The sequence below is a fragment of the Balaenoptera physalus genome (genome assembly GCF_965194825.1).
Source record: "Balaenoptera physalus genome assembly, chromosome: 13".
NCBI classification, from domain to species: Eukaryota; Metazoa; Chordata; class Mammalia; order Artiodactyla; family Balaenopteridae; genus Balaenoptera; species Balaenoptera physalus.
Genome location: NC_138892.1, coordinates 99858328 through 99874582, shown reverse-complemented (window position 1 = coordinate 99874582; position 16255 = coordinate 99858328). Strand labels below are relative to the sequence as shown.

The window sequence follows — 16255 nt, the reverse complement described above, 5'->3', positions numbered from 1 at the left end:
TTGTTTGATCTTGGGAACCTTATTTACATTATTTGAGGCTCAATTTCTCTCATTCATAAATTGAAAAATAATCACTGTGTAGGGTTGTTATTAGAATCACAAATAATCTCTTTCCTTGAATCTCATGGTTACCGCGTTTTTCTCAAAATCTAAGGTACAAGTCACAAACTCCAGTGACAAGAAGGTTAAAGGGACAAGATAAATGAATGATAGGATCTGATATAATACAATATGGCAGTTTGGGGAATTGGCCAAATTAGAGTGTGTGTGTGTGTTTGTGTGTGTGTTCTTCTCAAAAAGGGTTATTGTATTTGCTGTCCCAATATGTTTGCCATTTGAGTCTAATACAGGTACTAAGTGATGAGACATATTTTTTTTCAAGAGAAGATATTAATCTGGATTTTTGTATGAGTGTAAAATATATCAATTTCTAAAATTAGGCAACTAATTGAATTGTTTTTTAAACAGTCTGAAAGCTTAAATAACATATTCATAAGTTATCATGGACCATTACTTAACCATGTAGAAATTGTGTTCTAAAAGTACCAGAAAGAGAAATTTTAAAAATCATTTTTTCTCATATTTCCAAAGAAATGGTTATTTTATTTTTCCAGATCATCTTGGTTATTATTCATTTAGCACTCTCTATTAATTCATGATGAATATGTTGCCATTTTTCAGTTGACTTAATTATGCCTTATGAAACATAGTAAAGGATTCTTAGTGTGTTCTTTGCTTATAGCCTTCAAAAATGAGTGAGAAGAGAGTGTCATACATGAACCAGAAATTCCCCTATTCAAAGAAGGATAAAAGGTATTCAGCTGACAAAAAGAGAGGTAAATACTTTTTTTCTGTATATTTAGTTGTTTACTGAAAACAATGTCAAGTAAGAAAAAATGAAATCGTAACAATCGTGTCCATATATTTGTTACCTCTTATGTCTGGCTTTTGATATATTAAGGGGTGTATTTAAATGCAATATTCAATGAAATTTATGATCAACTAAATAGTGATATTAATCTGAAACTTTTGAATAATTTCGATTTTGCTCTAATTCTGAAGGCTTTGCTCATTATATATTTTGCCTTTTGATTTTGTACAGAATTTCCATAGCATATTGTTGCAGGAATCCTGGGATTAATATGTTTTTTCCTCCTGCTGGCAACCAGAGGCTCAGGATATATATGTGAGTATCAGGTACACATATTGATTATGAAAGCAATGAGCCAGGATTAAAAATGAGATACTATAACTGCTGAACTGTTGTTTAACTTTGTAAACTATAAAGTTCTGTAGAAATGTTAGATTCATGATGGTATTGACCATGATATTGATGATGATGTTATTATTTTGTTATCATACAGTTCTTATGCCACACAAAATAGCTGAGATTACACAAAAATTTTACTAAATAAAGTGTCCTTTACATATCTATTTGAAATTATTTTTCACGTAAATTGTGATTTGCCATATGGCCCAAGAACTGGAGAATTTTATTTAACTATTACACTCCTTATCTTACTGCAATACTTCATTACAAAGAAGAATAAATTTGATATCTTTTTTATATGATTAAAATTTAAACCATGGAAGCAACCTAAGTGTCCATCGACAGATGAATGGATAAAGAAGATGTGGGGGGTTTCCCTGGTGGCGCAGTGGTTGAGAATCTGCCTGCCAATGCAGGGGACACGGGTTCGAGCCCTGGTCTGGGAAGATCTCACATGCCGTGGAGCAACTAGGCCCATGAGCCACAGTTACTGAGCCTGCGCGTCTGGAGCCTGTGCTACGCAACAAGAGAGGCCGCGATAGTGAGAGGCCCGCGCACCGCGATGAAGAGTGGCCCCCACTTGCCGCAACTAGAGAAAGCCCTCGCACAGAAATGAAGACCCAACACAGCCTTAAATAAATAAATAAATAAATCCCATTAAAAAAAAAAAAAGAAAATGTGGCACATATATACAATGGAATATTACTCAGCCATAAAAAGAAATGAAATTGAGTTATTTGTAGTAAGGTGGATGGACCTAGAGTCCGTCATACAGAGTGAAGTAAGTCAGAAAGAGAAAAACAAATACCGTATGCTAACACATATATATGGAATCTAAAAAAAAAAAAAAAGGTCATGAAGAACCTAAGTGCAGGACGGGAATAAAGACGCAGACCTACTAGAGAATGGACTTGAGGACACGGGGAGGGGGAGGGGTGAGATGTGACAGGGTGAGAGAGTGTCATGGACATATATACACTAGCAAACGTAAAATAGATTGCTAGTGGGAAGCAGCCGCATAGCACAGGGAGATCAGCTCGGTGCTTTGTGACGACCTAGAGGGGTGGGATAGGGAGGATGGGAGGGAGGGAGATGCAAGAGGGAAGAGATATGGGAACATATGTATATGTATAACTGATTCACTTTGCTATAAAGCAGAAACTAACACACAATTGTAAAGCAATTATACTCCAATAAAGATGTTTAAAAAAAACAAACAAACAAAAAAGTGTTTGCTAACTCTATTTAATAAATTAATATTAATATGAGCTCTCATAGGGAGAATACTCACTCCCAAGGAATCTGTGAGTGGTGAATTTTCCTCACTTCGAATATATTTAAAAGTTGAAAATTTAACTAAAGTATTGTGAGTGCAGTAAAAAAAAATAAAATAAAATAAAAAACTTTAGAAATAATTTATAAAATTTTATAAAGGCAACAGAATATTTTGTACTTTTTAAATTAATTAGGATTCAGTAACAACATGTATTAGGAAAACAGCTGCTATATATTAAACTCACAGACGTAACTTTTCCCAGATGAACAGTTACGAGCACAAACATAATTTCCTTCAATATATGGACAACCATGGTTCTCCATTTGCAAGAATCTGTAAAAAAAATTGTAAAGCAAGGTGTGATATCTGCAAATGCCAATTTTATCTCAAGCTTAAAATTAGAAAGAACAAACAAAATGAGAAACAATAAAAGAACAAACTACACAAATCAAAACAAGAATTAAACCCTGAAGATTGACAGTCTTTAATTACAAAATATTAAGTTTAACACAAAATACTGAACAGTATCTAATCCTATCCTGTTTATTTAAGTAGAATTATAAGCCAATATGATAGAAGATTATGGATATATCAGCTTGCCTAAAACTATGCATAAATTTCTCCTAAGAGTCCAGTAAAGTTAAAAAAGTAAAGGCCCTAAAGGTGAGATTATTTAGAAAGAACTGGAAATTTTCCCCCAGTTAAATCCCACAGACTGATCCTCAAAATCCATAATGATTTCCTTTTTCTTGGTTGCTCTTTCTGTGCCCTACACACATAACACACACACACATACACACACATACACACGAATTGCCATATACTCTCAGAAAAGTTCAGTTATCAAAACACTATAAGTTCAAGCTTTCAATTACTGTGGTGCCATCTTCCCTTAACCAGGATTTACTGGTTTCATTGATTTTGAGACCTATCCATCCTTTCATTTCAAGCATGGATAAAATTTCCAATTTGGAAAAGAAATCATAAACCAGAAATGTGTGCATATTATAATCCACTCCTTTCTGGCTCAAATGTTATTGGTTAAAGTTCTCCCAAGGGCTTGCACACATCCACTTAGTATTAATAAGATTTTTTCTCAAGATATCTCATTTGTTAAAGTGGTTTTCTTCTAGCATTAAGTGTTCAAAAAGTGGAGTTTCTCCCTAAGAAAATTGAGTCAAAGTAAGAAAATACCATACACTTTTGAGAACCTTCAGTTTTCCCAAATTATGGTGTCAATCACTAATGCTTTGAAACCAGATATAGTTATAGTATAACAAAAAAACCGGAAGTGTCTGCCCTACCAGCTCTTCCTTGATGTCGATCTTTAGAAGGTGGGAATTCAGCTCGGTACAGGGAGCGTGGCTCTCCGCCCAGGTTTTGGGTTGATTGGAAAGATGATAAGAGCTATTTCCAAATCCAATCCAGTGGGTTGAACAAAGATCACAGGAACATTCTAGAAAATATAAACATATTTAATGTGTACTCTGTACTATGAATAACTACTACTAACACAATTGCTATATCTTTGTGTTTGTTTTACAGATGGATATTAGATAGAAAGCAAAACTTAAGCAATTTTTGTAACATTTCTGGGCAAGTTTTACACAAACCATAGTGAACAATAATTAATGTTTAGCTCATGTTTTGAACTTTTCTACTTAAAATTTGTTATAAAATTTTACCCACAAGGAAAATGCATTCCAGATAATATTATACAATTGTTTGATGTGATTACAATTATATATGCATATTTAAAAGGCTAAAAAATATATAATCATATGAACACAAAAAGCAATTAATGAACTATTGCACTTTTGTCAGAAATTTTTATTATTAATTATTTTAAATATATGGAATAAAATTCAGTAACTAATTTCAAAAAAACTTATACTTCAACTGTTTAATAAGCATATGCAATTTGCATATTTTAATAATCTTTTTTATAATCATCAAAAACATACAGTTAGGGAGGGGGATCAAGGCAGTGGAGTAAGAGAATGTGGAACTCATCTCCCCCCACAAACACATCAAAAATACATCTACATGTGGAACAATTCTCATGGAAAACTAACTGGAAACTAGCAGAACTACACAACCAAAGTTGCAAGAAACCTATAACCGGGTAGGATAGGAAAAAAAGACATTGGCTCGGGACCTGCACCCCTGGGAGGGATCTGAAAAAAAAAAAAGGACTCTCAACCTGAGGAGCGAGCAGGGTGAGTCACAATCTGGGCATCCTAGTCCTGGGTCCTGCACAAAGGAGACAAGCCCTCTTGCCTGCTGGGAAAACTGCTGGGACAGACAGAAGGGTTGGAGAAGCCTAGATGCTACTCGTAAGGAGTGTTCACATGTTGGTTTGCCAACAGTCAGGTGGAGAGAGCCTTGCCCTGGTGGCCGCCTCATCACCACACTTCTCAATCCGAAGGGGCAAACACCCCGGCCCTGCTCACTCCACACCACAGCGTGGTGTGATATCTGGGCCAACCCAGATATCTGTCTGGCTATGCAGAGACAGACCAAGAGGCCAGGGGAGTGATCTGGGTGGGGGAGTGGCTGTCATGGTCAGTGCACACAGAGGGTAATGGATGGGGCGGGCGGTGATCATTGTCAGCACACCTGCAGGGCAGCACGGCAGGAGTGCGCAGCAGCTTAATGCTGAATCTCAGGCAGACAGGTACTGGGAGAGGACTTGATCTAGCTACACAGGCACAGCCTGGAGGGGTCTGAGGTGTGTTTCGGGTGGGGCAGCGGCAGCCCTTGTCAGCACGCACAGGAGTATGCAGAGGTTTCTCTCCCAATGAGATCCCCCCAGCTGCACCCACTCCATAGTGCAGCTTAGAGCTTGACTTGGGGCAGACAAGTCCTGGGAGAAGAATGCCACAGAGGCAGCCCAGATCTCTGGCAGCAGCACAGCCAACTCACTTCCTGCAGTCACAATGCCCCGACCCCTAGCCCCAGCCTACTCTACACTACAGCCCTGCATAGATCTGGGATGAACACAACGGAGGAAGGGATGCCAGCCTGTGCTGCTTCTGAGCAGAGATGTGGACACCTGCATGGGTGGTGCATAGGTCTTCAGTGAGTATGCGGGCCGCACTTGCTTCAGCAATCACCCCCTCTGGGGCAGGGCACACATGCTCTCAAGGGCAATGGAGCCTGGTCAAGCCTGACCCTCAGGGTTTTTACCACAACAGCTGGGGAGCAGATCCAGCACCTGGCAGGGGAATGATGGCCACTGAACAGAGAGGAGGTCCCTCCTCACACCCTGCACGAGCATTTGATCCTCCAATGCCAATGACCGTCTCTATCAAGGTGATCGTGGCTAGCACACCCTGAGGAAAGAAGTGGCTGGCAGCCCTCACACCAAAGACACTGAATACACACAGCCTCCACGGGAATGCTCCCACATAAAAAACACGCCTTCAAGACCACAATAGACAACTGTTTCCCCTAAATTCATAGAGTCAGAGAAATTTAAGTGAAATGTAAGGGCAGAGGAACTACTCCCAACTAAAAGAACAGGAGAAGTCCCCTGAAAGAACAAAAACAAAAGAGAGCTCACCAGCCTACCAGACCCCAAGTTCAAGAAGATGGTAATAAAAACGCCAACTGAATTAAGAAAGATTGTCAATAGAAATGCAGATCACTGTAACAAGGAACTAGAAACTACAAAGAAGAGCCAATCAAAGATAGATAACTCAATAACTGGATAAAAAGCAATCTCGAAGCAATGAATAGCCAACTAAATGACACAGAAGAATGAATAAGTGATCTAGAAGATAGAAAAATGGAAATCACCCAATCAGAACAGCAGACAGAAAGACAAGTAAAGAAAAACAAAAGCAACGTATGAGATCTATGGGACAATATAAAGCATGCCAACGTACACATAATAGGGGTTCCAGAAGGAGAAGAGAGAGAGAAGGGGATGAAAAGTGTATTTGAAGAAATTATGGCTGAAAACTTCCCAAACCTAAAGAAGGAAACAGATATCCAGGTACAGGAAGCACACAGGGTCTCAGCCATAAAAAGAAGGAAATCTTGCCATTTGCAACAAAATGGATGGACCTTGAGGGCATTCTACTAAGTGAAATAAGTCAGACAAATGCAGTATGACTTTACTTATATGGAATCTGAATAAAAAGTCATAGAAACAGAACACAGATTTGTGGTTGTCAGAGGTGAGGTGTGGTGGTGAGGGAAGTAGGTGAAACTGGTCGAAATGTACAAACTTCCAGTTGTAAAATAAATAAATTCTGGGGAGGTAAAGTGTGGTGACTATAGGTAATAATACCATGTTGTATATTTGAAAGTTGCTAAGAGAGTAGATCTTAAAAGTCCTCATCAGGACTTCCCTGGTGGTGCAGTGGTTAAGAATCCACCTGCCAATGCAGGGGACACGGGTTCGAGCCCTGGCCCGGGAAGATCGCACATGCCGCGGAGCAACTAAGCCCGTGCACCACAGCTGCTGAGCCTGCACTCTAGAGCCCGTGCGCCACAACTACTGAAGCCCGAATGCCTAGAGCCCGTGCTCTGCAACAAGAAAAGCCACCACATTGAGAAGTCCACGCACCGCAACAAACAGTAGCCCCTGCTTGCCGCACCTAGAGAAAGCCTGCGCGCAGCAACAAAGATCCAACACAGCCAAAAATAAATAAATAAAATTTTAAAATAAAGTAGTCCTCTTATTAAAAAAAAAAAGTCCTCATCAAAAGAAAAAAAAATTGTAACAATATATAGTGATGGATTTTAACTAGACTTATTTTGATGATCATTTCAGAATATATACAAATGTCAAATCATTATATTGTACCCCTGAAACTAATATAATGTTGCATGTCAATTATAGCTCAAAAAATTCTCTTTGAGGTAAATAGTGAAGAGTATAACAGAGAAGGCATATGTTCGCTTTTGCTCATCACAATTTCACCAACAGTGTATGAGTCTTCCTTTAATCTGCTCATTTTTCTAACTTTTTAAAATTTTCATATTTTAAAAAATCTATACTAATCTTTGAAATTTGAAATAATGTACCATTATTTAATTACAATTTTTTCTAATTGCCCGTGAAAGTGAGCATCTTTTCATATATTAATTATACTTTAAATTTCTTCTTTAAGATTTTCTCTCATTCATATCTTTGCTTCCGCCCTCAGCCTACAAATTGTTATTTTTTTCTCTTTTTCTTTCTTTCTCCCATTAATTATTCAACTGCATGGGTTCCTTTTACAATCATTCAAAAACAATTTAGTGTGCAGAACAGAAACATACTTCTGAGCAATTTGCTGTGACATTTTGCTGCTCATTATGAAATAATAACCAGAATCATAACATATTATTTTTTTACTTCGGTTTTTATTTTCCCACTCTTTACGCACCCTCAGTGACCTGATTTTTTCTCTCCCAAATAAAACTTTATTACTTTATTCCTTGCCTGAGGCTCTGTTTTTTAAAACATCCAGGAAAAGACTAAGTTTGTGTTTGGTCCTTTTGTACTTTCCATATCAGTTTTTGTGTCTTTAATTCCACTTTTCATGGCTTTACATATTTGAAAGACATCTAATTTTCATTCTGTATCTGATACTTCAATTACCTGGATGTATTAGCATCTAATTTCTTTGTTATCTCAGCTAAGTACTGTTATGACTTTTTCCCCATGCAATTTGGTATTTTAAATTAATTTTTATATATGACAATCATCTGGACCTGAGCTAGTGTCCTTTTCTTAGATGGATGATCTGCATGTACTTTCTCTGTGATGATTTGGGGTCCTACCAACCCAGGATCACACAGGGAATGTAACCTTAAATTCTAAGTGAGTCTGCCTAAGAAATTACAGAAAGGTCTTTATAGTCAACTAGAACTTGGGCTAATATAGAAAAAACTGTTTTAATATCCTCAAGCTTTACACGAGAAACTAATTTTTAACTCTTTTGCTCAAGCTAAGTGAAAGCCTCATTCTCTATCTCTCTTGTAGCGGTTCAATCCAGACTGTACAGTTATTAAAATTGGAAATAACCCCAGATAGTGGTAACTTCAGAGTCAGAATACTTCTCTCATTTCAAGCTTTCTCTCCATTTTTGGCCCTTGATGATTTCCTCTGTTTTATCAGAAACCTAGATGTAAAACTAAAATTTAAATTTAAAAAAATTGTACCCATCTAGACATCTGGATCTAATGAGGAGAAAAACGGAAGCTGAGCTTCACTAATACATGAACTTAGATGCCTGAGCTGTTAAGCACCATCCCTTAGGTAGAAATTAGAGCAGCAACTCTGGTTCCCTGCCGCCTGACGACAGTAACCTTGAACCTCTTCCTTCCTACGAGAAAAGTAGAGCTGGAGTTGCATCTCTTGACTTTTTTATTTTTTTTAACATCTTTATTGGAGTATAATTGCTTTACAATGGTGTGTTAGTTTCTGATTTATAACAAAGTGAATCAGTTCTACATATACATATGTTCCCATATCTCTTCCGTCTTGCATCTCCCTCCCTCTCACCCTTCCTATCCCACCCCTCTATGTGGTCACAGAGCACCGAGCTGATCTCTCTGTGCTATGCGGCTGCTTCCCACTAGCTAGCTATTTTACATTTGGTAGCTAGAAATTCAACTAAAGTAGTAGTAAAGGAATAAGAAGTAAAAATAAAAAAGAAAGAGGACTACGGAAAGACTAAGAAAACATTAGTAGAAAACAAAGCTATGTGAGCATTTACCTCTGAGGAATAGGACTAAAGAGAGGAAGAAGAGTTAGCTTCATTGCTTTTAATTATGTCTTCCTGTGCTATTTTTAAATCCACTTGGTTGAGTTATAATTTACACACAATAAATTACACTGTTTTGAAGTACACACTTTGATGAGTTTTGATGAATGAATATACCTTTGTAACTTCCTCCCCATTTAAAATTTAGAATATTTCCATCACCTCAAAAGTTAACTCATGTCACTTCCCAACTAATGCCCCACACCTGCTTCACCCAAGCAACCACAAATCTGATTTACATCACTGTAAATTATTTTTTACTTTTGTATGCAATTCGTATAAACACAATCCTTCAATATCAACTCGTTTGCATCTGACGTCACTCAACATAATGTTTTTGAGTTTTATTCAGGTTGTGTGTATAGGGATTTCATTCCTTTTCATTGCTGAGTAGTCCATCATATGACTAACCCACAATTTGTAATCCATTCATCTGGTGATTTACTTTTGGTTTGCTTATAATTTTTAGTTTTATAAATAAAGTGTCTATAAACATTTTTGCACATGTCTTATGTGGACATATCTCTTCATGTCTCTTTTTTAAATGTCTAAGAGTGAAATTGTTGGGGATTTGCACCAGCACAGTTAACTCCATGCCCTTGTTACTGTCAGTCCTTTCAAATTTTAACCATTTTGGATGGTTGTGTAGTGGTAACTCATTGGGGTCATAATTTGCATTTCCTTAATTATTTACTGTTTGATTGCTTTTTATTTTCAGATTAGGTGAATGGAAGAAAAACAAAAACAGAAGCAATATGAACAGCTAATATTTGGCATTAATATTTTTTTTTCTGAGAGACATCAAGAAGTTTCGAAAAGCAATCACTAATTTAAATAAAAAATTAACAGCTGCTGGGTTTCATCTCCTGTTTATTGCATCTACTGAGATTTTCCCTTTTTTATTCAAAGAATTTATTTTTAATAAGACTTTCAATTAGTTCTTTCCATATTTTTACTCCATTATTTTCACTTCCTTTCCTTTTCTTTCTTTTTTTTTTTTTTCATTTGCTTATAGGGAATGCTCATCAGGAATACTCATGAGGAATGCCTTTAGTCTCAATGACAAAGGAACCCTACACTTTTGGTTTTTGTGTGTGGAAGAGATATTTTTCTTGGCAAATGCATCCGTGTTGAGAATCTTACACTGTTCATGAAAAAGCAAAGATTTCTCTGAAAGGACGACAGAGGGGAACCATCCCGACTTACTGAAAAAACAGACTCAATTAGGAAAGTTTTCTCTTTCCCTATCCCCCTCTTCCCCCCCCCCCCACCGTGCTCCACCCCTGCTGTTTTATAAGTGCTGAATTTACTGATAGGGATTTGAATAAACCCGCAATAGGTGAAAAAAAGAGAATTGAAAACAAAAACAGCTTTCTATATTATGGCTATTGTATCTGGATGTATAAAAAAAATTAATGTAAAATTTATATGCTTGTAATTTCTTAAATGTTAGAGGAATCACATCCATCAGAGAAAGCTAGAAAGAAAAAAGTGTTAATGAGACACAACTCCCTTGCTTTCCATTTGTTTTCTTTTTGCCTTTTTGACCCCCTTCACACATTTCTCTCGTCCCCCACCTTAATATAGTTTAAATCCCATTTTTCTCCTAATAGTAATCAAGTCACAAACAATAATTATCTTTTATAGATAATTCTTTGGGTCTTTTCACATTCTCCTATGTCTTCTTTCTTATTTTGCCCAATATTAATATTTCCTTGATAAAACATTGAACATACCATAACATAGCATTTTTCTATCATGATTCACAAAGTTTTGTGGAGGTCAGGATGACAAACCCTTTAGTCCCAATAATCAATATTAGAAGTGGATTGAACAGAGAGAATACTCACCACCATTTTTAGAAGATAGAGTGGGAACAGGTGATATTTTTCGGTTTTGTTCTTCTCTGCTAGAAAATACTGTGGCAAAAATTATGGTAGTAATTAGTTCTGTATAGGATAAAATAATTAAGACAACGTAAAAATCAGTCTTGAAAGCAAATCATTGAAATGTATTATGTTACTGATTTTTAAAAAAACAGATTATTTTCTTAATTACTTACAGTTTGCAAGCAAGGCACCCACTGTTGTCATCAAGACCACACACAAGATCCCTAGACTCCGAGTCACCACTTGCCATGCTGTAGATCGGTGGTGTAACACTAAAGAAAACAGAAACAATGATGAAGTTTCGTCATTTCCCAGAAGTCATTAAATGTAAAATTTAAGACCACTGTGTTTCACCCTTAGAGGGCAACCGTTCATTTTCTAATTCTTTAATGAGTTCATCCTGAATAAAACTATTTCTCAACCACATTGAGAACCCTAGTTCTTTGATACCCAAATTTCCTCCCTATTAGCTTCTTCTTGACTTCAGTTCTTTCTTATCCTAATTGAGGCCCAGGGTATGTCACCTGAACCATCTTCACCAGCGTATTTGAGCATCCTTTGCCTAGTATTCTACAAATTATTAACTCTGAGCACTCCGAAAATATACTCTCTGCTAGTAAACTTAGAAATGAAATATACCTAGAGAAAATAACGTTGTCATGCAAAAAATATATTAATTTCTAAATTCCATGTAAACATTAATATTCATTTATTAGCCAATGAATCAGTCAATGTATTAGTCAAGGGGGAAATAACAAAATGCATTTTTTAAATTTTTGTTGAGATAAGAAATAATTATAAATTTTTCAAAGAAATATGAGTATGTTCACCAAGTTTTAACCTAGACACATGAGGATAGGAAATGCCTTTATCAAAAAAAGACATTGTACTAAAAGTTGGAGGAAAGTAAGAGTTAGTTATTTCTTGAAATAATAGAGGCATGGGGGAGGTCTTCCACTTGGAGAGACAGCATCTATAAATGTTCTGAGGTGACCAGAAGCTTGGTGCATTCGTGGAACCGAAATTATAGTCTGACTGGAACTCAGAGAGCAAAAGAGGGAGTGGAGGTAGAGAGATAGCCTGTAGGACTATAGGATTTTCTTTTTAACTTTAAGAACAATAGGAAATCTTTGCAGGAACTTGTTTTAAAAAGTCATGATCATTTTGCTTGAAACATAAGGAAAGGATTGAAAAGTGCATAGAGTGGAAGATGAGAGACTTTTGGGGAGTCTGTCTCAGTAATCTTGGTGAAAACAAGTAAACCTCAACCCAAGAGAGAAGCAGGTTGGTTTGAACACATGGTGCTTCATGATTACTTGAATGTGTTACAGATGAAAGAGTGTGAGTAGTCAAACTTGCAAGTTTTGAGATTAAACAATGCGGTGGATAAATATCAACATGTCCAATCTTCTTAGTTTTGGTCAACTTCTGCCCAAAGTCCCTTTGATTACAAAAAAAAAAAAAAAAAATTCAAGCCTCTCTAAGACTCTAATTCAAACACCAAGAAACTTCTCTTATTTTACCAAGGAAGTTGAGGCCATGAATTTCCTTAACTTGCCCACCCCAGTTCCTGTATATATATATATGAATATTCATATATTCATACCATATTGTCATTGTCTTCTTTTCATTTCAGAGGATGAGCAATTTCTCTATGGTTCAAGTCAAAATCTATCATATGTCCTGTTTACTCCATGCCACCCATTCTCCTTTAGAACATTTATTTTCTAAGAGGAAGTTTCTCTTTTTTGCCAGTTTCTTTATCATCTCTTTCTATAAATTTTGTCAGATTAGTCTATGCATGGGCTCAAATCTCTCCAAATCTAATATAATCCCTTGTTACTGGTTCAGGTCTTTCACTTTTTTATCACCATTTCTCTTATGTTGCTGGGTTTTTTTTTTCAGTGAAAATTGTAAAAATGCTTTCTGGACTCATTTTATTCCTATACTAAATTTCTTTCAACCCCTTAACTCTTAGTTGTAGCTTCTATGCTTTTCTTCATAATCAAACAAAAACCCCAATTACTAAATCTAAGGAAATAATTTTCCACTTTACCTTACTAGACATAGTTTATTTTCTCCTTCTCTCTGGACATGCATTTCGTATGTACCTTTCTTGAGTCTTCCTCTACTCAAGCCTTATATGTTGCTTTTCTCTATGATAGACTTTTCACCCACATCATCTCTATTTGCAACCTTACCTACTAAGTCTTTCCCACCCATTTCCATCCTCTTCTGGAAGATCCAGCCTTTTAAAACTTATTTCATTATGGACGTTGTCCTCTGAAGTGATCAAGAGACAATTCAAATGCCATATATGATCCGACTTTTACTGGATTAAACATTATTTTTCTTAATGGTGGGTAAGATGACTAACTACTTCGTCACTTAAGCTAGGAACCTTGTTATCTTATTCTACTCATTTCTCACCTTACCTCCAATATTCAGTTAATCATGAAGTCTTATAAGCTCTACCTCCAAAATATTTTTTTTCTCTATAATCTGTCTTTCCCCTAACAAATTCTGTTAGTTCCTTGAAGCTAAGTGGTTATTGCTTCTTCATCTTTGTAGGTAGCCTAAGTCCAGAGCAGGCCCACAGAACAAATTCAAAAATAGTTGTGGGACTGAGTTATATTGAACTGAATTGAAGATTATTATCAAGAATTATTTTTAAATAATTTTAAAATAACACGAAAAAAGCAGTAGAATTTACACAGTAGTTCTTACAAGTAATGCAATTCTGTAGGAATTTGAATCAATGCTATTTTAGAGGAAATGAACATAGTGAAGGACTATTTAAGAGACAAACAATTCCATGGTAATATCCTAAAATAATTAAGGAGAGTGTTGAAGATAGATAATTAGTTTAATGAGGCAATTTTATAATGGTTTTGAGAGAAGTAATCTTCTAAACCCAAGAATCAAGATCTAGCAAATAACAAAATATATATAATATTGTACCTTTTCTTTTTTTTCCTAAAAGACCGTTTTCTGTGCTGTAGGTGAGAAGACCTTAGAAACTTCAGTTCCATGTAGTTTACTTGCTGTTCACTTGATTCGACATTTCTCTGGTTTGTCTTGGGTATTTTTTGCTTCTGTTGAGATATGGAAAATTTTGGTGTTGTGTAGGTTACCTCTTGCTTGTTTACAATACCCTTGTTTTGCTTACTCTTAAACATTTTTTTTTGGAAAGACTTAGATTGCTTCAGCTCAATCTTGGTATCTTTCTGTGTCTCTCTTTAATATCTATGCAATAGAGAAATGTGAGGAAAAGAGTTACGTGGTGATTGTATCAGCTCAGACAGTGAAAATTGCCTTCATTCTGATGTACAAGTAAACATTTAGGTATAACATTAAAAGGGTAGGGGTCTGGGCAACATGGCGGAAGAGTGAGACGCGGAGATCACCTTCCTTCCCACAGATACAGTAGAAATACATCTACACGTGGAACTGCTCCTACAGAACACCCACTGAACGCTGGCAGAAAACGTCAGACCTCCAAAAAGGCAAGAAACTCCCCACGTACTTGGGTAGGGCAAAAGAAAAAAGAAACAACAGAGACAAAAGAATAGGGATGGGACCTGCACCAGTGGGAGGGAGCTGTGAAGGAGGAAAGGTTTCCACACACTAGGAGCCCCTTCACGGGTGGAGACTGCGGGTGGTGGAGGGGGGAAGCTTCGGAGCCAGGGAGGAGAGCGCAGCCACAGGGGTGCGGAGGGCAAAGCGGAGAGATTCCCGCACGGAGGCTCGGCGCCGAGCAGCACTCTCCAGCCCGAGAGGCTTGTCTGCTCCCCCGCCGGGGCGGGCGGGGCTGGGTGCTGAGGCTTCGGTTGGATCGCAGGGAGAAGACTGGGGTTGGCGGCGTGAACACAGCCTGAAGGGGTTAGTGTGCCACAGCTAGGCGGGAGGGAGTCCGGGAAAAGGTCTGCAGCTGCTGAACAGGCAAGAGACTTTTTCTTGCCTCTTTGTTTCACGGCGTGCAAGGAGAGGGGATTCAGAGCGCTGCCTAAACGAACTCCAGAGACGGGCGCGAGCCGCGGCTAACAGCGCGGACCCCAGAGACGGGCATGAGACGCTAAGGCTGCTGCTGCCGCCACCAAGAAGCCTGTGAGCGAGCACAGGTCACTCTCCACACCGCCCCTCCTGGGAGCCAGTGCAGCTCGCCACTGCCAGGCTCCCGTGATCCAGGGACAACTTCCCCGGGAGAACGCACGGCGCGCCTCAGGCTGGTGCAACGTCACGACGCCTCTGCCGCCGCAGGCGCGCCCCGCCTCCTCCGTACCGCTCCCTCCCCCGGCCTGAGTGAGCCAGAGCCGCCGAAGCAGCTGCTCCTTTAACCCCGTTCTGTCTGGGCGGGGAACAGACGCCCTCAGGCGACCTACACGCAGAGGCGGGTTCAAATCCAAAGCTGAACCCCGGGAGCTGTGCGAACAAAGAAGAGAAAGGGAAATCTCTCCCAGCAGCCTCAGAAGCAGCGGATTAAAGCTCCACAAACAACTTGATGTACCTGCATCTGTTGAATACCTGAATAGACAACGAATCATCCCAATTCAGGAGGTGGACTTTGGGAGGAGGATATATTAATTTTTCCCCTTTTCCTTTTTTTGTGAGTGTATATGTGTATGCTTCTGGGTGAGATTTTGTCTGTATAGCTTTGCTTTCACCATTAGTGCTAGGGTTAGGTTCATCCGTTTTTGTTTTTGTTTTTTTTCTTTTTACTTAAAAAAATTTTTTTCCTAATAAATGTTTTCTTAATAATTTTTTCCTTATTTTCTATTTTTAGAAATTAAAAAAAATTTTAATAAGTTTTTTCATATTTTTTATTTTAAAAAATTAAAAATTTTTCTCTTAATAAATTTTTTCTTAATAATTTTCTTCTTATTTTTTATTATAAAAAATTAATAAATCTATTTCTAAAATTAAAAAGAAAAATTTCTTAATAAATTTATTCTTAATAATTTTTTTCTTATTTTTTATTAAAATAGCTTTATTTTATTTTTTTTTATCCTCTTTCTTTCTTTCTTTCTATTTTTTTCTCCCTTTTATTCTGAGCCGT

The 16255-nt window shown here is 37.4% G+C and overlaps 2 protein-coding genes across 2 annotated transcripts in view; both read right to left on the bottom strand.

The window, feature by feature from the left end:
• Positions 1–15459, bottom strand: part of CLEC12A (C-type lectin domain family 12 member A) — a 340991-nt gene extending 325532 nt beyond the window's left edge. The window contains exon 1 of the mRNA XM_082420358.1: positions 15135–15459. The gene's annotated coding sequence lies outside the window, so the exon portion shown is untranslated. The remainder of the gene's footprint in view (positions 1–15134) is intronic.
• Positions 2779–14115, bottom strand: LOC309641880 (killer cell lectin-like receptor subfamily I member 1). The gene is made up of 4 exons (XM_082422508.1): positions 11373–14115; positions 11161–11229; positions 3851–4002; positions 2779–2879 (listed from the first exon to the last, which is right to left on the bottom strand). Exons 1-4 carry the CDS (start codon positions 11401–11403, stop codon positions 2841–2843), a joined length of 291 nt encoding a protein of 96 aa, XP_082278634.1. The 5' UTR covers positions 11404–14115; the 3' UTR covers positions 2779–2840.
• Positions 15460–16255: the final 796 nt, after the last annotated feature.